This window comes from Mchenga conophoros, linkage group LG18 (assembly GCF_057382185.1).
Source record: "Mchenga conophoros isolate Kocher_MC1m ecotype Shallow Benthic linkage group LG18, M_conophoros_male_GT1.1, whole genome shotgun sequence".
Classification (NCBI taxonomy): Eukaryota; Metazoa; Chordata; class Actinopteri; order Cichliformes; family Cichlidae; genus Mchenga; species Mchenga conophoros.
In genome coordinates, this window is record NC_140543.1 from 10542267 (window position 1) to 10570053 (window position 27787).

The 27787-nt window shown below is 39.5% G+C and overlaps 1 protein-coding gene across 7 annotated transcripts; it reads left to right on the forward strand.

Moving 5' to 3' along the window:
- Positions 1–27559, forward strand: LOC146553256 (uncharacterized). 7 transcript variants are annotated; one of them, XM_085254698.1, is made up of 33 exons: positions 1–93; positions 1743–1795; positions 2311–2337; positions 2423–2491; positions 3421–3474; positions 3619–3699; positions 3862–3924; positions 4006–4071; positions 5257–5325; positions 5405–5455; positions 7100–7204; positions 7336–7401; positions 10852–10911; positions 11067–11138; positions 11287–11352; positions 11563–11631; positions 11793–11852; positions 12113–12178; positions 16178–16243; positions 16708–16761; positions 16857–16928; positions 17023–17094; positions 17488–17544; positions 17863–17934; positions 18016–18084; positions 18216–18287; positions 18487–18549; positions 18739–18801; positions 19501–19575; positions 19659–19698; positions 20508–20559; positions 20779–21193; positions 22077–27559. In XM_085254698.1, exons 2-33 carry the CDS (start codon positions 1748–1750, stop codon positions 23703–23705), a joined length of 3963 nt encoding a protein of 1320 aa, XP_085110824.1. In that variant the 5' UTR covers positions 1–93; positions 1743–1747; the 3' UTR covers positions 23706–27559. The 7 variants fall into 7 exon arrangements, with proteins under 7 accessions (XP_085110824.1, XP_085110827.1, XP_085110825.1 ...); XM_085254701.1 differs by having other exon boundaries at positions 17866–17934; XM_085254699.1 differs by having other exon boundaries at positions 16181–16243.
- Positions 27560–27787: the final 228 nt, after the last annotated feature.

Genomic DNA, 27787 nt, shown 5'->3' on the forward strand with positions numbered 1-27787 from the left:
CTGACCGTGAAGGAGTCGTCGGTTTGCTCCGCACTGATTTTGTTTATTACAAATTAGATGTCCACGAGTGTCTGCGGCGTCTTCAAACCTCCGGTAGGTGAAACTGCTCAGTGAGACATCGACGGGACTTTCTGTCTGTGTACAAGCTTCTTGTTTATCATTTACAGTTAAATATACGCACAGTGGAAGCTAACCTGCGTTATTTTTGGTTTCCAGTGTTGACACTGTAGTTGGTCAGGTCCTGTAAGCTTACGGTTTATTATTGACTTAAATACATTTCTTCAGTTTTGAGAAGCACTGTGAGTATAAATTGCATGGTTGTATTTGTAATCGGTAGCGTGAAAACAATTCAGTCAGAATATTTGTGATTAATTCCTTAATCGCAACGCCTGGAGCAACTAAAAACTAAACAGTAAGAGCAAATGTTTGTGAGTCAACCCTCGAAAAGTTAAACTTAAAAGCTGCAATAGGAAATGGGGAGCGGGCGTTCAATGAACCGTTAATTTTTTTTTTAGTTTGAACCCTTTTAGAGTAGCTTTGCGTGATTCACAGTTTAGCCTTACTTTACTTTAGCCTTGGTGCAGACCCTCGGTTCATCCTGTATCTGAAACGAGCTCTTTCAGCTCCTCTCCTTTTGAGCTTTCTTTCTTCTGATTGGCTGCCCTTCATGGTCATAAGGTTTGAACAGCAGGTGGGTGGCTTCTGTTCACACAGCCAGAGCTAACACGGCCATATTATTTTTTCAAAAACACTATCTAATATTGAGCACTGAGAACAGTCTTAAGCCTGAGCTTTTGATTCAGAGGATTCTACATATGCTGACCTCATCATTTGAAATAAATATGTTTAATAGAAGCATGCACCACTGTAACAGTATGTACATATGGCTGAAAATATTACTTTTCGTGTTTATTTAAAATTTATATATAGCTGAAATCAAATGCTCTGGAAGAGAGTCAGAGATTAATAACAGATATGATTCAATGCAGAGAGGTCTATTAACACATAGTGAGTGAGAAGGTGACTGGAAAGGAAAAACTCAATGCATCATGGGAATCCCCCGGCAGCCTACATCTATTGCAGCATAACTAAGGGAGGATTCAGGATCACCTGGTCCAGCCCTAACTATATGCTTTAGCAAAAAGGAAAGTTTTAAGCCTAATCTTGAATGTAGAGATAGTGTCTGTCTCCCAAATCCAAGCTGGAAGCTGGTTCCACAGAAGAGGGGCCTGAAAACTGAAGGCTCTCCCTCCCATTCAACTTTTAAATACTCTAGGAACAACAAGGAAGGCACCAGTGTGAGAGCGAAGTGTTCTGATAGGGTGATATGGTACTACAAGGTCATTAAGATAAGATGGGGCCTGATTATTTAAGACCTTGTATGTGAGGAGCAGGATTTTGAATTCAATTCTGGATTTAACAGGAAGCCAATGAAGGGAAGCCAAAACAGGAGAAATATGCTCTCTCTTTCTAGTCCCTGTCAGGACTCTTGCTGCAGCATTTTGGATTAGCTGAAGGCTTTTCAGGGAGTTTTTAGGACATCCTGATAATAATGAATTACAGTAGTTCAGCCTGGAAGTAATAAATGCATGAACTAGTGAATGCAATAAACTGTGGACAAGTCGATATTTGCTGTGCTGAATGGTGGAAGGTGGTCTCTTACTGCTGCTGCTGCTCCCGTTGGCATACAAATGGTGATGCTGCCATCACAAAGAAGTTAAACCCTTTATCTCTCTCTGCAGGCAGGATGGAGGTGTGTATGATGAAACCAGAAGTCAAGAAGAAACCAAAGTCGGTGAGAACATTTACAGTTAACACAGAACAAACACAAGCAATGCACAACCCCAACACATCACCCATACGGTGCTGTAAATGTATATACAGCCTGCAGTGCAGATGTTTTAAGTGTTGAAGTAAATTGAGAGTACTTGCACAAATTAGTCAGTGTACAAGCTGCATTTTACACTGAACAAGTTTTTCTGTAGAATCTTTCAAGCACTTTGCAGGAACGATGCTGGAGGAGTTATTTTGTCTGTGTTTTCAGGTCATCTTAGTGTTTACTGTGTCTTCTAATCCTGGACTGACTTCATCACAAAAAGCTGCACAATATCTTGTTCTTGTTATGGCTGCAAATTGTTATTTATGTATGCTGTATGTCTGAGCTGCTGCAGAGAATATTAGAGACTAATCGCACATCTTGTTAATATTTGCCTAATAGATTACAAGCTAAACCTTTAAACGCCCAAAGCCCAAACAGTACTTAGCATAGCTAACAGCTTCTCTTTTTTTCTCTCTCTTCTCCATTTATAGCCCAAACCTCCTCCGAAGCCCACAGAGGTAGAGTGATAAACACATAAATAAATAATTAAGCTGGTGTTTAAAATAATCACATGCTGTAAATATATTATAAACATATTTTCAGATAAAAAGAAATGAACCACAGAGACCTGAGAAACCCCCTCCTGCTGTTCCTCAGAGACCGACAGATTCTGTAAGTCCTGCGTGTGCACAGAAAATAAAAGATTTCAAATGTTTTGACATCAAATGGTTAATGATAATAATACATGCTGACTTATTTGATTTTTCATTGAAATGATGAAGCTAACAGGAGCTGAACTGTTCAAAAACGGCTTCTTCCCGTATGGACGTTAGGTGTGAGATTGTTTTTGAATGGGATGACCTCTGAGTACAAAAGAAATATCTGCTTTATAATTTTGGTCATTTATTAAAAGCCAATAAAGCTTCTTCTGTAATAAAAGAAAAATGTGTCACCTGTATCAATTAGACTTTTACTAACTGATCATTTGATCACATCTGATTTGTTTTAGTCATTTTTAAGATCTTAAATTTTATTATATTTTTTCCTTTGTGTTAATTTTTTTTTTGTGTACATTGTTAATTTTTACCTTATATCGTTTTACTTTATGGGCCATTCTTATTTATTTAAACTATTATGTTATTTTTTTGTTTTTTGGGAAATCTTATCTTATTCAGCCTAAACATTTTTCTTAAGCTGTTTTCACACATGCCTGCCAGCCTTGAACACTGACACAAGTGATGTGAGAACGCAGTCAGATCGTTCATCAGCCGGTCTGTAACCTGCCAGCGCTTGAGCAGAGTCTTTGTGATGTCAGCGATTTGTACCAGTGTGAGATTAGAACAAATAAGTGTCAGGTGAATTCACAGGTAGTGAGTGTCTGCCTGTGAAAAGCACGCAGAGCATTTCCAGTAATCAAAGTTACTCCTGCTTTGCCCTGAATGTGAGAAAGATGAACTTTGAATAATGTTCTGACAGGATTCTCTACAGTTTTGTGTGAAAGTGGCTCTTCAGTCTAAAAAACTGTGTGGTTTCTAAAAATCTGTTTTAAATTGTTCTACTGTACTCATTTATTTCAAACCAGATTTGTATTTTCTCCACAGGAACTGAGTCACACACAATACAGACTGAAAAAAGTCACAGCAGCATACAATGGGGTGTGTACACATTGTGTTGCTTCTCCACTACTGCTGTTTACCACTTACATCATTACAGCTTTCCTTCATTTTCCTACTTCAGATATCTCGCTCATTTGTGTGACCTTTAAAAACAAGTTTACAACTTTTTTTTTTCTTTATCAGAACGATGGAAATGTGAAGCAACAACAGACAAAAGATAAACCACCCGAGACGCCCGTGGTCCCACCCAGACCCACAGAGAAGGTACAGCACATTTTCTCAGGGTCAATGTAAAACTATTGTTTTACTGTTTTCTGTTTTCATGTTGAAATGAACATGAGTTTGGAGCTTCTCAGGGTTTCATGTTTCTTTCCTGTTCCATATGTCTTTTGTTATTGTTCCATGTGGGGCGTTTTGTGTTTGCAGGAACTGAACGCCCCAACCAGATACAGCCAACGCAGGCCGAGCGCACAGACCAAGGTCACAGAGGTACAAACGCAGCAAAGTACCATCTTCCTCCTCGCTTCTTTTCATAAACTCCCAGATCAAAACCTTCCTCTTTCTTTCCAGAGTGCCAAAGAAACTGAGCAACTTGAAGCTGCTGCGGTTCCCAAAGATGATGCAGACTTCAAACAGGTATTTGAACTGCACCCAATAATGCTCAGCTCAGGCTTAGTTCATGCACAGTACATACAATGTCTTGCTCTTTCTCTACACGTGTGCTTTGTTGTAGGGTAATAACTCAATGCTGACTGGAATATTTCAGTGGAGCCAAAAAGGGAGAGCGCCCACTTTCACTATTAGCAAAGCACCTCCAGCTGTTCAGTGTAAATGCACAGCAGGGCTTTAGACAAGCTTTAACATTTTGTGTTAGCATATCAGGGTGTGTGTGTGTGTGTGTACTTTTGCACTGTTTCAGGCTAATGTATCTACTTGTTGTTTATACTGTTCTGTAAGCAGTGATGCACAACAAGTTGTTTCAAAATTAGTTAATGATGGATGTGGAAGTGGCGAAATCCTATTTTTCATTATATAAATGAATATTTCTTTTAAATTATGATGCCTGTTCCTCCCTAGAAACAATTTCCCCTCCATTTTAATAATCTTGACTCACCCCTCGTCCTGTCTTCTTGCCAGTCTGGAAACCCTCAAGCAGAGGAATCAGTGTTAGGACTAATAAGGGATGTTTGTTCTGCGTTGAATCTGTGGTAGGTACATTGTAATCGAAACTTTCCCGAAACCCTGTGCAGTAGGGCAAACTAATGTTCATCCACCTGCACAGGTGTGAATGCTGTCTTTGGATAGTCTTGTGGGCTACATTGTAAGGTCTACATAGATTCAACGCAGATGTATAAATGAAACATAAAGCGGCGTCCAGACAAAAAGCGCACATTGTCACACATTGCTTTGTTGTTGATGGTCACTTGCTAGAAAATGTGCCAATTGCCTAAGTAACAATCTTGTGTATTTACCACCTTGCCACAAATGAATCACCAGTGTCCTTCACTCTCATTGGTAGTCGCTTCAGTCGCTCACATCAAAGTTGGGAAAATTTTGAAAATATGAGAATTTGAAGCATTAACAAAAAATAAAAACATAGTATCTGTATAAACAAAGTACATCACATCATGAGATTAAAAAGTTAAAGATCTCTGCAGCATTTAAATAAATAAGAATAATAATCCAGCCCATTTTGCCAGGTCTCTCCACATATGAGAGCTGCTGTTTGTGACTCTTTCTGAGCCTTTCTGGTCAGCTGAGTAGTCAGAGTTTAGTTTTAATGTGGATTGGTGTGCTGAGCTTTCTTTTTTTCCTACTCAGGGTTACATGACGAATGGAGAGAAAAAAACTGATGACGTCCCAGTCAAACAGGCTCCCGACAGCAAACCGGTATGTGTCATGCGTGTTACCAAGCGCTCCACTGTCAGTGATCTCAGCTGTTTTTGTGACATGTGACTGTGGTTGGCAGGGCGTTCTGAAAGCAGTAATGAAAGGGTTGCAATTCAAGTCATCGCCAAAGGTACGAAGCCCAGCCTGAGCTTTCTGTTAGTGGTGGCTGCTGCGCGTTACTGTCTCTCAAACACTTTGACTGATGGTCGCGGTGGTGTTAACTGCACTGTGTGGGTTTTCTTCACTTTGCCTTGATGTTGCTTTACTTTCAAAAATGATCGAATATTTAATAAGACGATAACACAAAATATATCTTTGGCTGCACAAATTGAAAACAACTTGTTGGTTTAATTTAGCTCTGGTGTTTATAAACACTTTCCTATTTTAACAATCCACCAAGATGTGCAAGCACGTGAAAGTTGGTGCATGAACAGTGTTGGCAAGGTTACTTTTAAAATGTATTCCACTACAGATTACAGAATACATGCCCCAAAATGTATTTAGTAACGTATTCCGTTACGTAGGTATTCTGAATACTTTGGATTACTTAATATATTATCGTGCTTTTTACAACTACATGAATGTACTATTGCTGTGTGATTTATTACTTTTACTGAAGGTTGCTCGCCATACCAATACTAACTAGATTTTTAAATCTTAATATAAAATGAGTAACAGTAGGGTGGACATTAGGTAAGGCTGCACTTTTAGCAGCGATCTCGTATAGAAAACTATTCCCCGCGTATATAAAACAGGTCTGCGGCTCCGAACCGTAGTAAAGGGACCTCTGGCTAATACGTCGGGTTCCGTGTTGGGCTCGTAGCCGAAAACTAGCTTTACTTTGTTGTCTGGGTCAAGTTTGCTAGCGAGAGACAAAGAGCGGCGTTGAAAGGCTGCTCCAACGGAACCTTCGAGTCTTAATAGATTACTTACAACTGGGCTCATCAGGCACTCTTTTTGGCTGCAGTGGTTATTATTATATTTACATGCTCCCATCTCCCGTTTCTGGTCGGTCACAACTCTTACTGTTCGACTCTCCTTTTTCTCCCTCCTCGCGCTCACAGACACATAATGGGTATGGCAGTCCATTCTCCCTGCAGCACTACACTGCCCATGAGGCTACATTCTTTAGGGCTATGCCTGTAAAACTCTGCCTATTGCCTTCATATTAAATCATTTTTTAAATAATAATTTTAAAAAATATTTCTTCATGTGATTATGCGGGCTGCAAGTCGAGGTGACATGGGCCCTGAGATTGAGACACAGGCATTAGAGCCTCTTAATGCGTGTTTTGTTCGGGTTTCCACTGGCGTGGAATTACCAAAAAGGGCACAGCCTAACATATGAAACAGGAAAATAATCCATTTATTTCAACAAAGTAACTGTATTCTGAATACTACCTTTTTAAACGGTAACTGTAACGGAATACAGTCACTCATATTTTGTATTTTAAATACGTAACAGTTGTACATGTATACTCCCCAACACTGTGCATAAAATCACACTTCCTGTCTTTAACATGTTTTTTGGGGTCTACTTTGTTTACTGCCTACTAAGTTTTCACATGACGTCACTTCATTTGTAACTTTGTTGAGAGCCGCATTTGCCTGTTACAATACTTTGTTTTGGTTAATGACCAACTTGTTTCATATGTAAAGAAATTGTAGATGTTGGCGCCCGTGCTTTAGGGTATAGCCACATTTGTTTTTGTGGGGGGGGGGTTTTTTGCGTCTTGTTTTTTGTTTATCAATCACATTGTTGACTCTTTTTTCAGGCCAGCAGAAAGCAGAGTCCAGATTCTAGCACAGAAGAAGTGGCCTCAGAAAACCAACAATCTGTAGAGAAAATCAAGCAAGAAAAAACCGCAGAACCCAAACAGGTACAAACTGATAAAAGAATATTAAAAGTAAAGTTCTGCTTTTCCATTTAAAACGCACACATTATATGATTAGTGTGTAGACTTAATGTTGGATAATTTTTTTTGACTCTTTTTTTCTTGTTTGCTCTCAGGTCAGTAAAGCCGTCAGTGATGCTGAAGAAGGAGAAGAAGAGGCGAAAACATCAGAAACGTCCCATGTAAGTTTTGTTGCAGTGGCATTAGCATTGGGGAGAAACTCCACAGGAGGAAAGAGGCAAAGATGCCATCATTTAAACACAAAGCTCTAATTCTGTGTATGTATTTAGATCCTGTTCATAAGCCGTACAGCAGCAGTCTGGAGTAACTTTGAATTAATTTTGCTGCTGTGTTTATGCCAAAAGAAAACAAACAAACATTCCTTTCCAGGGAAAGAGAGGTTTCTTCTCTGGTATCCTTAAAAACAAACAAAAAAAATCACCAAATGAGATGTCAGCACAAGTGAGTGTGCACTATTTCTTAAATAATAAAATGATGTAAAATGTAGAAATAAAAATGTTCTTCTGCTTCCCTGGCCACTGTGTCTGTGGGGATGGTGTTTGCTCTGTGTTCTAGCATCCTGATGATACCAGGTTTGTGCTCCAGTGGATGATGAGAGTCAAACCTTAAATACTGATCCATATGTGTAGGTTTACGGTATACGTCAACTTTTAAATGTCCCCCATTACTGATAGAAATCTCACAGTCTAAGAGGCTAACCTGCCACTTTTCATATCCTCCCTGGTGAATTTGATGTGTTGGTCCACCGAGTCAATGTGATCCGTGAATTGTGGTACATCCTGAGATTTGATTTTCACCCAGACAATCAAATCTCAGGATCAGGAGGGGTATAGGACTCACACAAATGCACTCTTTATTAAGACGCAAGCTATAAAATTCCAGGATCTGGTAAAGTTTAAAACAGTGCAAATAATATATAAAGCAAGGAAAGGGATGCTCCCAGTCGAAATAAGTAAATGGTTCTTAGAGAGAGAAGGGAGGTATAATTTTAGAGGGAAGTGGAATTTAAAAATACAAAGAGTAAGAACAACTTTTAAAAGGATGTCTATTTCAATAGCGGGAGTTAAATTCTGGAATGAGTTAAAAGAAGAAATGAAGGTCAGTAGTAGAGATGGCACGATACCACTTTTTAATGTCCGATACCGATTCCGATATCATAAATTTGGATATCTGCCGATACCGATATGAATCCGATATAGCGTATTTTGTAATCAATAAAACTGTTTTTTTATAAATATATTGCTGCATTTTGTATAAGTTCATACTCAAGTTTTAAAAAACAAGAGATTGAAGCTATTCTGTTATACCTGTATGCAAAAAATGCACTCCATTTTATAGTTCAGCAACACTGATCAATCTAATAAATTTAAACCTACACCATCCTCCCTATTCTGGTATTTTAAAGAGTACTTAGTGGATATATTAAGCAACCTAACTAATAGGGTTGCCAACTCCCAGCAAAAATATTAGGGAACCACCCCCCGCCCTTAATCGATGTAATCAACTTTAATTTAATGCAAGTGTAAAACAAATGCACAGAAATCAATTATTTTTCTTCAATATTTAAATAGATTCAACATCTTGCTTCAACAGAATTGCAGACTGCACAGATAGTACCTTTCCAAAGGAAAAAGTACTATAGCTTACTAGGGTGTATATTAGACTTATTAGTTACTATATACAATAATGGATTTCTATACATTTAATCAGATGACCACTTTTGTTGTAAGATTCAGATAATTATTTATTCAAAGTTTTTAAATGACATAACAAAGAAAAGTATTTCTTTGTGCCCCCCTCTCCCTGTTAGTGCCCTACCTGGCCCCTGACAAAGCTTTGCTAGACCCGCCCCTGCACAGTTACCAGCCGTCAGCTACTTAGAAAAGGATCTTGGTGTTATTTGTCTCTCAGAAACAGTTCATAACTTCCCTTCAACTCATTCATGTCACCTAAAAGGTAAACCTGTTTCTCCATCACCTGCTCAGCTCTGATGATTCAGTAAGGACATCTCCTGGATTCATCTTCATGTTTCCCTCTCACCACATATCCAAACAGATATCATGACCAGCAGCTTTTACAGCTGTGGCCCCAGCAAACCTCAGCTGATACTAGAAAGTAATGTTAAATACATTCTAACAACAGCTTTTCACGCTTAAACGTGCCGCTGGTCTCCTCTTTCTAGCGCAAAGTGGGCGATAAACAAACAAGAAAGACGGGACTTGCGGCAGAAAAGCCGATCAGCTGATGATTGATCAGTTTCATGTTTGAAGTAATAACAGGAGAGGAAGGGGGAGGGAATGAGAGAAGTAGATGCAACTGCGCAGCAAAGACAGAATAACTCCAGCTTTGTGTCTATTTTTTAATTCTAGCTGAAGTATGGGACAAATCGCTTCCTTTTCACCTCAATATGGAACTCCGATGGCCAGTCCAGCTGTGGCTCAATATATCAGTTGTTAAGCTTAACGTGGAAATACTATGCAAACATTCAGGGATGAACTTACACACTTGCTTTACTTCTCTGGGATAGTTTTCGCCGAGATGAAATGCCGCAGTTAGGAAGCACGTACGAGGCTCCAAATGCTCCAACAGACCGCCAAACAGCCGCTCTATCACGTGACACATACTGCTCCGATGCGCCGATCTGGGTTACGCCAAGTAGCGCGTTTTGTGAGGTGATTTTGTGATACTTCGGATCGGATTACATTTTTTATTTCTCTCCGATATCCGATCCAGTAATTTAGGTCCGTATCGGACCGATACCGATACGTAATATCGGATCGGTCCATCTCTAGTCAGTAGTGATATAAACCAGTTTAAAATAAAACTCAAAAAATAAATTTTAAATAAGTAAAAGAATGAAGAAAATGCAATTAACCCAAGACAGCAGTCAAAGTGATGTTTATTTTCCTTTGCAAAATAGTAAATCTAAACATAGTTTTAGTCGAATGTGAGAAAAGTTGAAACCATTGTATACGTTTTTCTTGTTTAAATTTAGATGACGAGGAAATGATTAAGATGTAAACCTGAGGGGGTCGGGCTAAATAAATACATACTTCTGCCTAGTCCTTTTCAAACAACTGCATGGAATGATATTATGAAATGTTGGTGAATGTATATGTTTGAAATAAAAATGAACTGAACTGAACAGGTGTCATCCACATACCTAAACTAATGACTTGGTGATGTTCCAGGGTAGGATAACAAAGCCCTCTTTTCCATTTTTTCCATGTACAAGTTGGCCACAATGGGTGAAACTGGGGAACCCATGGCACACCCATTTTTCTGTCTGTAGTACTGACCCTTGCATGTGAAATAGGTGGAATGAAGACACAAACACATTTGGTCGGTCCTGAGAGTGGTCCTGTTGCTGAGGTTGGGGTCCTGTAATCTCCTATGAACCACCTCCAACGTTTTAGTGACTGTTTCCCCAGATGAAACAATCAGACCATTGTTTCATCTGGGAAAACAGGCAGTTAGCCGAGACTGAAGAAGTCATTTGGATGAGTGGCGAAATGTTTCTCCCACTGAAAATGCTGAGTCCAGAATCAACTTTTTGGATAATATTAGTGTTATTATCTTTTTTAAAATCTGAAATCATTTTGGTGTTTCAGGAGAATCTGAGTTCTCACAGTGACCTTTCTGCCAGCAGCGACAGCCTGTCTGAAAACAAGGTGAGGCCCTGTAGCTGCTGTAGTGGCAGCAGAGATAATGTTATCTGGAATTACAGTGTACACATACAGCTCAGTGGTATATTTACCTGCAAAATTAGTTGTCTGACTTTGGGTAGAATAACCGAGCATGAGCATGCTGTTCGTGTCTGTTTCAGGAAAAAAAACAATGGTACAGTGGGATGTTAAAGAAGAGGTGGAAACCAACAGAAAGTCTTCAAACTGATCAGGTAGAATCATCAAAAATACACATAAAACATACCAGATTATATGCACATGTATTGCGTAACTAGTCACACAAAAGACATAAGCTCGCATGATTAGGTTACTGCTTCCATCACCTGATAATCAAATTGCACGCTCTTATTTTTTGGGCAGGACAATAAAGCAGACAGTAATTCTGAAGACCTAGAAGAAGAGGAGAAAACATCAGAGATGTCTCATGTAAGTTTTCTTATCTTTAGCAAATGAGGAAATTCTCTTGCACAAGAGGATAGAGGCCGAGGGAGGGCGTTAGACAAGCTGCCATGGAGTTGTTTTTGTTCGGAAGCTCTAATTTTGTACATGCGTTTAGATCATCAATATCAATTCTCTTGTGTTTGTGGAAAGATGGAGATGTGTGGTCATCATCATGTTTTATCTAATCTATCTTAGGAAAAGGGAAGCTACTTGTTTGGTTTCCTTAAAAAGCCAAAAAAACCAGCCGCTGAGACGCCAACGCAGGTGAGCTTGCAACAGAACTGTTCAAAATAACAATTTAAATTGTTAAAATAATGGTTTAACTTTTAGGAGAACTTATTTGCCTTAGAAATACGTGGACAGAAACATTAATTTTAGTTTATCGGTATATTTTTTTTCCCTCTGAAATGACTTTGGTGTTTCAGGAGAATCTGAGTGCCCACAGTGAGCTTTCTGCCAGCAGCGACAGCCTGTCTAAAAACAAGGTGAGGTCCAGCAGCTGCTGTAGTGGCAGCAGAGATAACGTCACGTGGAATTTTAATGTACACACAGAGATCTGTGATAAATGAGCACGAGCATACTGTTCCTGTTTGTCTCAGGGAAAAAAAACTACGATACGCTGGGATGTTAAAGAAGTTGCCGAAACAAGCCAAAGCTGAAAGTGATCAGTTAGAAAATCTGATAAAACATTCCCTGACTCCCATGATGTTTTTCATAACTACTCAAACAAAAAATTTTGTTTCAGGACCAGCAGTCCCTGCATGGTGACTTACCCAACTCCAATGATGATCTGACTGTAGCCCAGTCAAAGGTGAGGATCATTTAATATTATCTTGATATAATTCCAATTAATTGTTCTGATGTCACCAAGAAAAGATAATTTTTTTTCCCAAAACTCCTGGAGAAGGGATGCCCGGCAGGGGTTGTGTAAACCGCTGAAATTATTAAATGACAGGCTCTCAATAACTAGTGTGCATTTGGGGAGGCCACCCAGATACATTTGCGGACTTATTTTTATCTATTTCTAGTCTGTATTAGAAAATAAAAAGTGCGGAACAGTCGTCCATCTCTAATTTTAAAAGTTCAGTCACTACTTACTTTTCCAACCTACCCCCATCTCTTATGTTCCAGACTAGTTTTTACTGTGGCAGTGCAAATATCATTCAGCTTCTTCTCCATAGAGGACCTCATTCCACCATTAAATAGACTCCAGTTCGACCATCTTGGACACGCGGCATGTCCTCATACTGCTCTAGATGTTCGCTGAGAGCTGCAGCACCCATGCAGTCCAAGTTCACCCACGTGACATGAGACTCGCAGGCGAGGCAGCTGAATTACATCATTCTGCTACATCATGAAATACACAACAGTTAAAATGTTTGCAGAGGAGAAACTTAAAAGTGGCTTTTTAAAAATGTATTTCAGAGTCAGTCTTTTGCAGCACTCAAATCCATTCATATGCACATGCAGAAATACTTTTTTTGCACCTTTGGTACATGCACACGCACAAACATCTTAAATCTTACGTCTGTAGGAAAAACGTGAACTACTGCAAATATTGGTTTAAGCTGAAGGAAACTCAGGTAGGGTTCATGTGGTGGTCAGTAAAATACTAAAAGGTGTAAAGTGGAGAACATGGGGGGGAAATGGAGTTTATAGTGTATGTGTTAAGATAAGTTAAAAGAGTAAACAGCTCAGTGAAGATAATGGAGGCAAAAGTGTCAACAAAAAAGAGTTTTTAACAAACGTTGGAGGACTTTGTGTTATTATAATATTCATATCTGAAGCCAGAAATCTGAGGGTGATTGAACCAGACACTGCTAACTGACTGATGAAAACGCCAGTTGGTGGTGAAAACCTTTTTCTACTGTGTATAGGAGAAAGGAGCTGGAGCCTAACAGACAGCTACAAGCTACATCTGCCAAGGTTGGCACCAACCTTTAATCAAAGCAGACACACACCCAATAATGCAAACTAGAAGGATTATAAAAGATTTCACACCAGGACTGCTGAGGAGCTCATCCTGTGGTCACACTCAACCATCTCGGACAACAGCAGTCTTTTTTTCTGCTCTGGACAACCGCTGCAAGGTGGAGGGCCACTCTAATCAGACCAGCACCAGCTGTGATCCAAGATGATGGAGCTGGGGTTTGTTAGGATGATAAGAGATTCACAGGCCAGCAGGAGGTTATATTCAGGGGTGCACATAAGTGGTCCACAGGTGCGCATTCGCTGGCAAAATAAAAGACGCGCATCAGATAAGAAGTTGCAACGCGCGTTTGCGTACATAAGATTTTCTGGAGGAGGACAGACATTTGTTTAGAACTCTTAAAGATGTCGAAGAAGCTCCTTTAAGCAATTACTTTGGTGTTCCTCCACCTCCAAAGAAATGTCAGAAGGAGTCCGAACCACAAAAGAAGCGCGTATTCTCAGAAAAGTGGTTGCAGGAGGTGAGCTGGCTTCAAACAAATGATGAACGCACAGAGATGTGGTGCAAAATATGCCGTGAAAATCCCACTCTAGCGGACAAAAACAGTGCCTTTTATATGTACACAAACGCGCCTTACAACTTCTTATCTGGTGCGCGTCTTTTATTTTGACAGCGAATGCGCACCTGCAGACCACTTATGTGCACCCCTGGTTATATTGGAGTAGAAAATAAAGGTTTTACAGAAGAAAGGTTTATGAATGTTAGTGATTATTTAAAGATGCTCCCCACATTTAGAATATAAACTGGTTGAAAACAATGTAAATTAAAGTGAAGTTTATATTTATTACTAAAGAATATAAATTCAGGTACTAGTGTTGCTCACTGGTTGAGCAGGTGCCTATATGCCTGATGGCTGAAATGCAGTGACCTGGGCTCGAGTCCCCTTCCCCGGCTCTCTCTCACCCTGTCAAAAAAGGCAAAAAGCCCCCAAATAAATATTTACAAAAGAGTATAAATGCAGTGCACAGGAATAAAAAATTGGATCGTGAGAGTGTGCTTCAAGGTAAATTAAAGGATTAGAGAGCAGGCAAAGTGAAGGTAATGGTGGGAAGGTGATAAATGAGAACAATCACTATCTAAACGTCAACACTTTGAAAGGGAGGTGTTTTCTTAAGTTGCAGTGCATTTGACCTCTCAGGTCTACTATAGATAGGCCTTACAGTTTAAGAATTGGTGCCCTGCATTACAGATATGCTATTGGCTAAACGTACCAGAGAAAGCAAAACAGAAATGACAAAGACGCGTTTATTATATTCAGGGACAAGCAGAACTTGACATAGGCAGACTAAAAAAAGCTAAATGTACAGGAAACAATTTTTCTCTTATTTTTCATATTCAGTCATAGTGATACTTTCCTGGTTATACGTATGCATATTTTGGAAGATTTTCTTTTTTGTTTTGTCACTGTGGTGGTATTGCCTAAATACTCTACAACTTCCAGAAGTGCTTTGCTTTGGTCTTTCTGATGAATGCACACATTGGTTAAGCATCACCATGTCAGACACTCCCTTCTGTCTGTCCTCTATTGCTCATCTAATTTACAGTCGTAGGGGGCTGAAGCCTACCCTGGTTGTCACAGGGTGAAAGGAAGGGTGCCATAGACAAATCAAGTCTGTCACCAAGCCAACACACAGAGTTCATGATTTCATGATGAGCTGTTGGCTCAAACAAAAACAAACAAACAAACAAACAAAAAAACCCAACTTCTATGGCAAATCTCTTCATCCGCAACTTTTACTGAAACCGCTAACGAACCAGGTCTTATAATCAAACACCAAGCTACAGAGGAGACGTTGGTTTTTATTGTTCTTTGCTTTTAATTCAGGAGTTGGTGGTAAATACTGAGGCTCAGTTATCTGCCAGCTGTGAGAATGTGAATGACACAACCGTCACAAAGGTACTCGATTTAAAAAAACAAAAAAAACCTTCTTCTCCTTTAAAAACAAAACAAAAATCAACTGTAGCTGCGTTAGTCATGTGAACATGAACTGAAACCTGGCCACACACATTAGATCTGATGCAGTGAGTGCAATGAGTCATTTACTGCTTTCAAATATGTGTCATGAAATATTGATACTTATATAATAATCTACATAATTAAAACCTCTGCAGATGTGTCAAAATCTTTATTACAAGTAAAATCTTACAAAGAAAAGACTCTAAAGTACTTACAGTTGAAGTAGTAATTAAGCAGAGAAGGTCCCTTTTTATTTTATTGTGTTTTTTAAATATTAAAGTAAGTCCTAAATACTGTATTTACATATAATTCTTTGGTTTGTTTTACACTTTTTGCAAGAATTCTTTGGACACATCACATCTTATCTTGACAACTGCACATTGAATTGAAATAAAAATCGATTTGACATGTTGACATCCTCGTGGATCCATATTAGTCCACTTCTAAGCAGCCAGTTTCTCAAACTCTCCACCTACCTGCTTGTAGTATACGCTTATGTGAAACTTAACTGAAGGAGTAAAATATTCGGGTGAGGACATTTTGCACACAATGTGTGAACGGTGCTTTTTTTATTTTTTATTTTACTAACTTAAGTGTGTTTTTAAGAAAATTAAGCAATAACTTTAGATGTCAAATAACTGTAAGGGAGTAGAAGTATAAGAGGAAATTAAAATACTATGCAAGTACACTTCAGTGAGGGTTAAACTTCCGTACAGTGCTAGAATAAATCACTGTGACATTGAGGCTTACTGATATCGAAAGTCGGCGTGTTGTCAAGTTCCTGTTTTATTTTCCCTGAGACAGTTTTTGCTACTGAATGTTTTAATGAATTTTAAAAAGTAACTTAAATGTGTTTGTTTTAGCAGAAAAAAGGAGGCCTGGCTAAAATTTTAAAAAGATCCGGCAGCATTGACAACCTGTTGGATGAGGTCAGTGTCAGCCCTGCGCAGAGCGATTACATGTTCAGCTTTTTACGTTCAGTGTTTATGCTAAATCAGTAATATTCCTCTTTCACACACGGCATCCCGTGTAATCTTGAAACTGTGTATAAAAGCAGACCTCATACTGAGTTGCTTCATTCTTGTCTTGTTTTTTTTATTTGTTTGTCAGATCGTTTCCTTTGTGGGATTTCATGTCGTCACACTTTAACCACTTCCACATCAACATTTTAACTTTGTCTTGGTGCTTGAGTTACCCTTCGTTTTTGTTTTCTCTCTTCTGGATTCCTCAGTTCAACACACTGTTTTATCTCCAATCAATGTTTGGAGATATTGATCCTAATAAAAAGAAAAAGAAGAAGTCATTGTTAGCCATGTTACTTTTCAGACAGACCTTATGAAACTGATGTAGTCTGTACTGTCTGTTAGCAAGATTGTTAATTGTCTGATTTCAGGGGGAAAAACATTTCAGTGAGATGTTCAAGAGAGCTCCAAAACCAGCAGATGAGGTGCAGTGTTGCCCTTTAAATAACTATAATACACTCAAAGATATTCAGTTGTACTTGTGTTGGTCTTTTTTATGCTTTATGTTGTGTTTGTTCAGGAAACAAACGCAGATGAAGAACAGAAATTATCAACCAGCGATGAAAACCTGTCAGAAGCAAACACAGCAACGGTACAGATGTGGACCAGAACATTTGGACAGTCACAGTCATGACCTGTTTCACCCTCATTTATGTCTTTGATTATTTACTGTTCATATATTTCAGGAAAAAACAGGAGGATTGGCAGGATTCTTCAAAAAGTCTCCCAAACCAGCTCCACGCTCTGTCGCTACTCAGGTGCCAAATACATTTGGATTTTTCATGTATTTTTATGCTTTTCAGAGTTAGATGTAGTACATTATCAGAAAATGACTCTTTAAGGCCAAAACTGTACTTCTTCCTTCGCATTTGTCATTACTTCTTACTTCAAAACAAGAATCAAAATGTCATTTATATTTATTTCACTTCTGAAAATATTCCACAGCAGCTCAAACAAGGATGCAAATAATGAAAAATTTAAACAAACACACAAACAAAAGCAGATGTGACACAGCTAATAAAATCTTATTGTCATGTCATCACGCTCAACCAGACCAAAGTTTTGAAAGCACCATCAATCAAAAGACTGTTTTCATCATTTAATACAATAATTTTGACTTTTTTCCTGAATTCACTGCATTTCTTTTCCAGGATCCCCTCTCGAGGCAGCTGTCAGCCAGCTGTGACAGCCTCACAGATGCAGGAAAGGTGAGATTACTACTGAAACTACTGTCAGGATAATCAGGTCGGGAAGTTATCCTTTCTCAGTGTTGTGGAGTTCTACTTGTGGAAATGCAGTGTCTGGTTTAGGCTATTTGTGCTGCTGCATGTAAGACGCAGCACACAGAAATAATATTCTGCTCTGTATTAATAATGTGATGCCAGCAAATCTAAATATAAGTTTAGATGAGAGACTCTGCATCAAAGGTTTTAAACATTATAGTGTAATCTTTACATTTTTGTCCCTGTTTGGTGCACAAAATAAGTGCTAATAGTTTATATAAGACTGTATTTGTCTTTTTAAAGGAGGCGGCTTTGGCAAACAGTCAGCTGTCTGCCAGTAATGACAATCTTTTAGAAGCTTCAAGCACCCCAAAGGTCAGACTTTTGATTTTAACACTGTTTCTGAGGTTTAGCAAATAAATAAATAAATGCCTCATGGTTTTATTTTGTTAACAGGAGAAAAAAGTCGTCTTCTCCGGGATCACTGGGATGTTCAGAAGGACGCCCAAAACTGAGGAGCAACAGGTAGAAATGACATCAATCACATAAAAATCCCAATTTTTTAAGCTTTTTAAGCTAATAATTTGGGCAAGTAACATTTTAGGAAATTTAGCCGATCTCTCTTGAAAATAAATTATTCCTGTTGTCTGCTGCAGGAAGATGAGGACATGGAGGCTCCAGCAGGAGGCGGGCTGAGACGCAAGAGGACCATCAAAAAGAAAAGACGAGTAAGAGCGCATACGAGGAGGAATAAGCACAATCAGTGCGACGTATGCTTTTTACTTCCAGTGTCAGCTGCTGTAGTTGGAGTTCATCAACAATAATCAATGCATATCCAGACGTTTTCTTACATCATTTGAGTTCTCAGTTTTGATGTCAAAGCTCCACTTAAATAAATAAAACATTACTCTTGTTTATTTCTTTCAGGTTGTGTCATTCCGAGTTAAGAAAACTTTTCCTAACATTCCCAAATTTGGCCTGGCTTCTCAGGTACCTGCATCTGTCTGTTGTTATTTTTGTTTTGTTGGCGTTTTTTTTTTTTTTTTTACCTTATTTTTCCACCAGATTTTCCAAAGTTATATTTATTAATAATTAACTTGCAGTCAGTCTGTAAAATGTAAAGTCTTTCAGTGTAGATTATTGTGGTCTATGACAACCATCATCATTTTTCCTCCACAGACTTCAGATGAAATGCCTTGCATTGAGGAAACTCTTGAGTTGCAGGAGATGAGCCCAGCACAGGTCAGCATGATGGCATTAAAGATTTTAAGTTAAAATATTCATTGTGGTTCATGAATGAAATTTTTAAAATTCTCCACTTGATGTTCATATTGTTTAATTTAACCTCCAACCAGAACTATGATTTTCAACTGTCTTTAATTTTCATTTTTCTAAATTTTCACACAAGAAATGTTTGTATAGGATAACCTCTGACTTTTGATGTGGACCTGTCACGTATGTGTTATTATATGTATATCGTAATTTACAATGTGTACACCACCGCAGTGGATTTTAAGCAGAATGTAATATGTGGCTGGAGTTCAGATTATCAGCTTTAATTCACAGGGTTTAACAAAAGTGTTGCATTAACTCACTGAGACTGAGGGGGGAAAAATTAGGAGTGACCGAATCAACAGTCTGGTGGATTCGACTACAATGATCAGCTCAGCAACACCACTGAAGAAAACTGAAGTGCATAATGACAGAATATTTTTCATGGTTTTAAAAAACCCAATATCATAGCATCGAGCCAAGTCGAGAACACTATCAAAGGAAGTAGACACATCACTTTCAAAGACTGCAATCAAGAGACGCCTTCATGAATTCAGTTCAGTTTTATTTATGTACCGCCAGTGCACAACAAAAGCGTCTCAAGGTGCTTAAATTGACAGGAAACTCGCAACAGTGCGACTAACAGCTGTTTTATTATTTGTTTTCCAGGAGAGCACAGTGGAGGTTCAGCCGGTGGAGATGGCTGCTTATCCGACTGAGGAAAACCCAGTCGAAACTGAGCCGGTGAGCCTCAGAGTTTGTGAGTGTTAGTCATTTATGGTATTTGACAGATGAGTTGTCTCTTCATTCAAGCTTCTTGTTTTCAGGAAGAGGATGAGCTTTTGGAGTGGTGGAACACAGTCAAAGGTTAGTGTGGTTTCAACTAGGGCTGTTCGATATAACGATATATATCGGATGATGATATAAAAACGTCTATCGTTTCATTTTACGCTATCGTTTGTTTCGCGGTGTCGCAAAATAAACTGTTTACGGCAATATTTTTTTCATCGTTTTTGATGGTCACTGTAGTGGCTATATTAATTTCTTAAAGTTCTCTCTTTCTCTTATATTTAATATAACCACACTACAGACGGACAAGCGCCTGTTTTTATGCGTTATGGTTAGCAACAACAACGGTAACAGCATCGCGTGTCCGCTTGTTTATTTTCCACAAACCTTTCACAATAAAGCTCAAGATCCCGTTGAGACTTTTCAAAATAAACTGAGTCACGTGAAAGAGCAGATGAGAATTAAAAAAGAGCCGCCAGGTGCTAAAAAATAAACCTTGGACTCAAACGTTAGAACAGGCTTTTCCCTGCAGCACAGAAAAGAAAAGAAAACGGCGGCCTTTACAACTTATGTCTAAAAATGTATCGTTTCATGCATCGGTTAAAACACTCAACTCCAGCTACATGGCGCGCAGCTGGAAACACTTCCCGCAAGTCAAGCTGCCCGAGATTCACAGAATTTACACAAAATGTTACATTTTTGTGATTTATATTGTTATCGGACGATAGAATATCGTCCGATAACGTCTCATCTCATAAATCTCATATCGTCGGGATATGAGATTTTGGTCATATCGCACAGCCCTAGTTTCAACATTTAGGAGAACTATTATATATTTTTTATGTTTTCTGTCTACTCGTTGTATTATTTCTGCTGCTGTTTGCCAGGTTGGAAGGAGTGGAATGAGACTTCTGATTTCCGGGCAGAGGATGAGGAAATGTGAATACAGTTTCTGTTTTTTAATAACTTTACCTTCATGTTTCCAGTAAACATAATATTTGAGATTTTTGCATTTGTTTTTAGGGTATAATTCTTTTTTGATTTGTTGACAACTTTAAGGCTTAAATTTAGCAGTAAATCTAGTCTTAATAATAATAATTACAACTTTATGTGTCAGATTGATAAGCATAATGTTTCTGTTTGTGTCTGTTTCTGCAGGGCGATGGAGCAGGCAGCCGACCGCGTCTACATGGCAGCCCGTCTTTTCGTGCGTCTTTTCAACCAGCGCGGGGCGTCCTTACAGCATCGCATCCTGGAGCTTTTGGCTATGGCGGACGCTGCGGATGAGTTCCATAAGAAGACTGTGTCGGCCGCTGTGGGCGGAGGCGTGGCCAGCGTCGCGGGTAGCGTCACCACAATCACAGGCCTCATTCTGGCGCCTTTCACTTTTGGCGCCTCTATTATTGTGACAGCAGTGGGGATCGGTGTGGCGACGGCAGGCAGCATCACGTCAGCGACGGCTAAAATCACAGATACGGTCCACTCCAACATGGACCGTAAGAAGATGGAGAAAATGATCCAGGGCTACCAGGAGGAGATCAAAGTCCTCAGAGAGTGCATGGAGTTTGTGCAGGTGAGGGGATTTTTTCTAAAAGGTTAAGAACAAAGTATTTAAAGCACACTCTCTGAGATCAGAATACATTCCTGAGCCTACTAAAATATGATGGATTTTTTTTGTTTTGTTTTGAAATGCAAAGAAACATGTTGCCTGCCCAAGCTGAAATCTCTTAAGCTTTGCAGTAGTATCACAGATCCCTCAGCAGGTGGCATCATACAGCTCCAAGCTGTGTTGACTTGCAGCACCTGTTATTTCTATGGAGGCAGTAAGCATGTACTTAAATTTCACTGGACTGCAAAGCATCCAATGAAAACCTTATTTTGTATGTGCTATTTATTCACAAGATTATTTACGAGTTTTGTTAAGGTATTAAAATATACTTAAAAGTATTGATTTGGGCTTTTTCAAAGAGGATAAAGTGGCAGCCTTTCTTTCTCAAAGGTTAACGCCTGTGCATGGGTACGCGCTGCTCTGGTCAAGTGCTTATATGGCAGTTTACTACATTACAGCACTGCAACAATGACTGCAGTGTTTTAAATTCCTAGGACTGTAAATCCAGAGTTTTGTATCCCTGAACTTAGACACTCTGAGATGTAATCTAGCCTAGATTCAGTCAGTTAAGTCCATGTTTAACTGATTGTGTATGGTTGGTACTTTATACCCCTTGGCTGTAAAAGGCTGATGGAGTATTGTCGTCACTCTGCTGGTTGGGCAGGAGGGCGGGCAGCGTGGACACCCAACTTTAACACCTAACTTTGGTGAACTCGACCTTTTAAGAAGAAAATAATAATTCTTTTAATAAATGTTAAAAAATGATATCTCAATAATATTTTATCAACAGGTTTGACTTTAAAATCAAATATATCCATCTCTTTATTGTCTCTCTTTTCTGCTGTAGAAAGGTCTTGACACCCTGCAGGAGTGGGATTTTGAGAAATACGCTCAAAGTGCTGCCAAAAAAGCTATGAACCACAACATTAAACACGTGATGAAAGAGGGAGGCCGCGCGGGAAAAGCCCTGATGATCAACACCAACCAGCTCGTCAGCACCGTGCAGGTTTTAGGTAGGGCAGGCGGCATAGCCAAGGCCGCTCAGGCCATCAGCGTCACCACAGGCGTCATGTCGGCACTCTTTTTGGCTTTGGATGTTTTCTTCCTCGCTAAAGACTCTCATGAGCTTCGCAAGGGTGCCAAAACCAAATTTGCCACCAAGATCAGAGAGGTATGTAAAGACCTTCAAGATGGCCTCCTGGAGCTCAACAGGGTGAAGACGCAGCTGCAGAAGACGATGGACGGCATTGAGGTAGAGGAGTTTGAGGAGGTTGAGGAGGTGGAAGTAGAGGTTGAGGACGACTTGGTGTCTGATCCAAAGAAGCTGGCTGAGCTGGAGCAGGAGCTGGACCTCCTGGAGGAGAAAGTGGACAAGAAGGTTGTAGAGGTTGAGAAGAAGGGTAAAGAAATGGAGAAGGAAAATTCAAAAATTAAAAAGGTGAAGAAAGAGGAGAAGAGCATAAAAGAAAAAGATGAGAAGGAGAAAAAGGAGAAGAGCTTGAAAGGAAAAGATGAAGAAAAGGAGAAAAAACAGGAGGACAGTAACGACAAAGACAAAGAGAAATGCAAGTCCAAAGAAAAGATGCCCGATGAGGAAAAAGAGGAGAAAATCAAGGCAAGTGGCAAAACTGCCAAAGAAGTCCTGAAACAACAGTCTCAGAAAGAAAGCAAACAAGACAAAAACACCAAAAACAGAATAACAGCTGGAAATGACAACTGTAATGGTAAGGTCAGCAAGATAAACGATGATATTGGTACAAATAAAACAACAGAGAAAGAGAAACATAAAAGTAGAAAAGAGCAGGAGGAAGTGAAGAGCAGATCAGAGGGCAGCAAAAGTGAGCGAGTGAAACCAGAGAGAGGAAGTGAAAGGAGAAGAAGCAGCAGGGATGATGAAGGAGAAAGGAAGCCACCTGAAAGTACATCTGTAAAAACAGGGGACCGCAGTAAGAGGAGACATAGCAGCAGCAGTGAGAAAGGGGTAGAAAGAGGAGGTGAACATCTAAATAGAGGAACTGGCGAAGAAAGGCAAAGCAGGAAAGGGAGCGAGGAGGATAGAGGAGTGAAGGACTGGAGAACTGAAATGGCAAAAAATAGAGAAGAAAAGAGACAATGTCAGGAGACTGAGAACAGGAAGGAGTCGCACCAAGATCACGAAATATCATCAACGAAGAGGAGAGGGTCAGAAAGAGAGTTAGGAGGCAGCAGAGAGTATTCAAAGAGGAGCCACCACAAGAGGGAGCACAGGGAGAGGGGAGATGAGAAGCATGGGAGCAGGGTGGAGAGTGCAAGGAGGCAGTTTGAGAGGGCAGGAGGTGAGGGAGGTGACACAAAGGCAAAAAGAAAAGACGATGGAGAGAGTCAGAGGAGTAACAGAGAGAGGAGAGGAAGTGAAAGAGGGAGAGAGCATGAACACAGCCAACCAGGACAACGAGCTCGTGCCAAAGCTCTCCTGCGAGACGGACTGGACATTTAATTCTAACATCTACCGCCTTACCAACAAAAACATACAGTGTGTTACTTCAACAAGAAAATCCACTGCATCTACGGTTTCTCACAGTACTGCAGTAAACCAGTGGTAGCTGTGTGTACATGGAGGTGTACATTACAAACAGGAGCAGCAGAAGGCTAACTGAACTCCTTTTAATGACGCAGATACAAGGATGAAACAGTAGCACTACTGGGGTGGGGGGTAGGGGTTGTCCCACTTCTGACCTGATGCTCTGTGAGGAGCTTCAAGTTGAAAGTCAGGACAGTTTGAAAAAGAAGCTGATTTTTGTCATTTGACAATAAGACAGTGATGTAGGAACGCCAGCAGCAGTGTTGTGAGCTGTCCAGAGATGCATTAGAATATCGTCTTGAAATTTTTTAGCATGTTTGGTTTTTGATTTTTGACTCCCAGAACGTCTTGATTACACCTCTTACAAATGTGATGAGTACGGGTGTCTTCATGGGATTTGTGTGATCCACAGATGATAACTCTAATGACTTTGATGCCTTCAGCACGACTGTTGGGTCAAAGGTAAAACTTTATTGTATCAGAGGAAAATTTACCTTCTGCTACTGTGCAGTGCTAAAAATAACTCGACATACAACATATAAATACCCCAATAAAACATGGCAAATGCAAAAACAATAAATAAATAAATAAAATCAACACTAACATCACTTCACATGGAATCAAATCAATTATGACACCTGAGAATACAAGTAAATCTGCTAAATTAGAATTCCAAGTTATCATTAGACAGTTATCAGTAAAAATAATAATAACCAACCGCTGCTAAGCCTTTGGCATACTCACACACTACATAATACAGTGACGATTAGCGTGCTAATGTTTGCAATAGGTTCAAACTCTGAATTTAGTCTCTCTGTTTCACTCATTTGCTTCTCCCTTTGAGTGGGAAAATGTAAGGGGGTCTATCTGCAAACACTGTGAGACACGACACTAAGACTTCCTATGAATCATTGCATTTGGAGGGGCAGATGTTTTAAGGTCCTGCCATACAGTCAACCTGCAGAATGACTCTTGCAAAAGCTTTCAGTGCGTTGTGGCATGGTGGCATGATTAGCAGAAAGTAGTCTACAGGCCATCGGCACTTTCTAGTCGACTAACTAATGCACTAAAATGGATAATAGTAAAAATAAGTAAGGGGAGGTTAATACATTTAAGATGTGGCTGAAGTCACTCTGTAACATTTCTGCAGCTGAATAATAAGCGAATTGTGAATGTGAATGGCTGAATTTGGTGAGTCGGGATGATTTGCAGCCCGTGCTATACCTACCCGTTTTATTTTCCACAGCTTCAGAGACACTACATTTAGATGTTTTATGTATGTTTTGCAATTGCAGTATTTGTATGTGATGGGTTTGTAGCTTAAACCTATTCGCTGGAACGTTCAAGACAATTTAACTACACAGCAAAGCAAGACACGAGTAGGCAAAGTTCTTTATGTTTCTCGTGCACGGGAGAGAACTGGACAAACGCCGTTCCTTCGCTTGACCCCAGTTGCTCTCGTCCGCTCCCCCCGTAACGCTGCTCTTTATTGAGGTTACATGAGTATGCATAGGTTCATTAACATATGACATATGCATACAAACAAAGAGTACCTTGTCTGTGCGTTGTGTGTGTGTGTGTGTGTGTGTGTGTGTGGTCAGAATGTGACCCCATAAACGACTTCCCTAAACCTGCTGGTCTGGGAGTCCAGCAGTTCATCTAAACAAAAGGCACTTAGACTAAAACAGATATAGATGTGTTTATCCTGCCATGAAACAGTAAGAAGGTATGACCTCTTAATGACCTCTCCCATGCTCTCAGGATGTGGGTGTGAATGCCAGAACAGTCTGGAAGGCACACAGAGTCTTTGCAGACTACTAAGGATCAGACCCCTATCAATATGACATCGATTCTAAACTCTAAGCATATATGAGTAAATATTTCTAAGCATAAATGACAATCAACCATATAAACCTGACAGTATGTAATTGCAGCATTTGTTTAGGCAGATTTAGGTGGGTTAGGTTTAGATGCTCCCTCCTTCCTCTGTTGAACACAATCAACCAAAGTCGGTGATTAAACACAGGATAAATGACAAAAAAACCAGTCATGATTATTACTGACTTCTAACATCATATAACCTTTTTTACATTTATTTAAAATATGTTACACAGTGTCTGTGTTTTTTTTATTCGTGTATGAAAGTAAAACTTGTATGACTTGTATGTTTTAACAAGGTTTTCTTACAGAAATGCTCCAAATTGTTTTTTATATGACAAAAAAGCCAGTTTGACTTTGAGTCATTAAATTACAAAAGTAAAACACACCCTGGAACTGCGCCAGGCTGATAGATTAATCATGTGATACCTGTTCGTGTTCTTAAAGCTCACCTGTTACAGAGATTTTTCAAACAGAGCACTTTAACCAGGTGTCGCTTCCTCCATGCCCATGCTCTCAGGTTTAATGCCGCTACATTTTAGTGATGGTACTTTGTTTCTGTGTTTTCATCACTGGTGTCTCAGTCTGTGTATAGTCATTGTATGTGTTTTTACATGGGTCTTTTCTACTCCTCTGGGCTTTTCATGAGTAAACAAAAAGAGAAAATGTCTGTTTTGTGTCCTTTCTGCTACACCTAATAACCTTGAAGCAGATGTCATGGATCTCACTTCCACAGTTAAAGTACAAGAGTTTCTAAGCTCACCGATGAGCTCTCATGGTGTATACCATAGCTACAGTGTTGATCAGATGGTTCAAAATAAAATGATCGAAGTCGTTGCAGTTTACCAAAACCAAATTAAGAGATACTCTGTCGTCTTTAAAAGCTACATTTCCATTATACAAAGCAGTGTTGTTACCGCCAAAAGCACTCTACATTTCCGTACAAATTTTACACACTCTTTCATACCTGAACAATTTAATGTGTAGACTGGAGGAACTGGGACCTATTGGGGGTGTTTAAAATGCCATCCTATAACATCACCACTTTTAATAGATTGCATTATTTATGTTATAAACAGATCACAGTGGTTTGCACATTTGCCTAACAAAGAAAAGAGCCTTGGCTCGGCTCTGGGAGGAGATACAAATGCTTTTGGGGTTGTGTCAGGAAGGACATCTGATGTTGAAACAAGAAAAGAAAAATCTGCCAAATCAATCTATCCCCTAAAAATGTTGTGAGATGAATGTGATGGGTCAATTAAAAATGATTTGTTAGTTAACTGTTAAATTATATATAGTTTAAATTAACTATCTGTTCACCAGCCTTTAATAAAGTGTCACGCTTCTGGGTCTTTGTGACCCAGCATTTTGAGTCTCTTGTGTTTTGGTATTTTATATTATGGTTTATGTTCTGAGTCCTTTGTTGGGCTGTTTTGATTATTGAAGTTATTATTATTACTCTAGGTTCAGTTATGGCTGTTAAAGTTTTCGTTCTTCGGTTTTGTTATGGCTTCCCTGTGTTCCGTGTCTACTCTGTGCCGTTCTGTCCCACGCTTCAGGCCTCTGTTCTGTCTCCCCAGTCTCTGTTAAGTTTACGTGTTTAGAGTTCAATCGGTGCTTTTCATGTTTTACTTTGAAGGTCCGTGTCTCATATCAGTCTTTCTAGTTTTCTTTCCCTTGTCTCGTCCGGCCTAATCACTCCCAGCTGTGCTCTCCTTCTGTGTCGCATTCCCCTCGTTATTCCTCGGTGTAGTTAAGCCCCGTGTTTCTCTTTGCCAATGTCGCAATCTCCGCATCCACGGCTGTGTGTTTCCTTGTGTGCCTCTCCTTGTGTTTAGTTTATATTTTCCCAGTTTAGTTTTGTACTGTTTTCCACTTGTGTCAGCAATAAAGCTGCCTTTTGAGTTCACTTTCTCACCTCTTGTGTCGTGTGCGCACAGCCGCATTATGACATAAAACCGTAAATTAAACATAAGGGAAAAGTGTTTACAAAGCACAATACTTATCACATGGTTTGTAACCATGTGATAAGCCTGCATTAACACCATGATGATCTCAGCTATTTTCTGCGGCACATTAAAAGCAACTCAGTGATCAAGCTGCTTGTGTTACTGTAGACC

Bases quoted from the DNA above. Each gene is read 5' to 3' on its own strand.
- LOC146553256 (XM_085254698.1), top strand. From the start codon at position 1,748: ATGGAGGTGTGTATGATGAAACCAGAAGTCAAGAAGAAACCAAAGTCG. The intron at 11,853-12,112 runs GTGAGGTCCAGC...ATTTTGTTTCAG, and splicing joins ACAGCCTGTCTAAAAACAAG to GACCAGCAGTCCCTGCATGG. The intron at 18,550-18,738 runs GTACCTGCATCT...TTTCCTCCACAG, and splicing joins AATTTGGCCTGGCTTCTCAG to ACTTCAGATGAAATGCCTTG.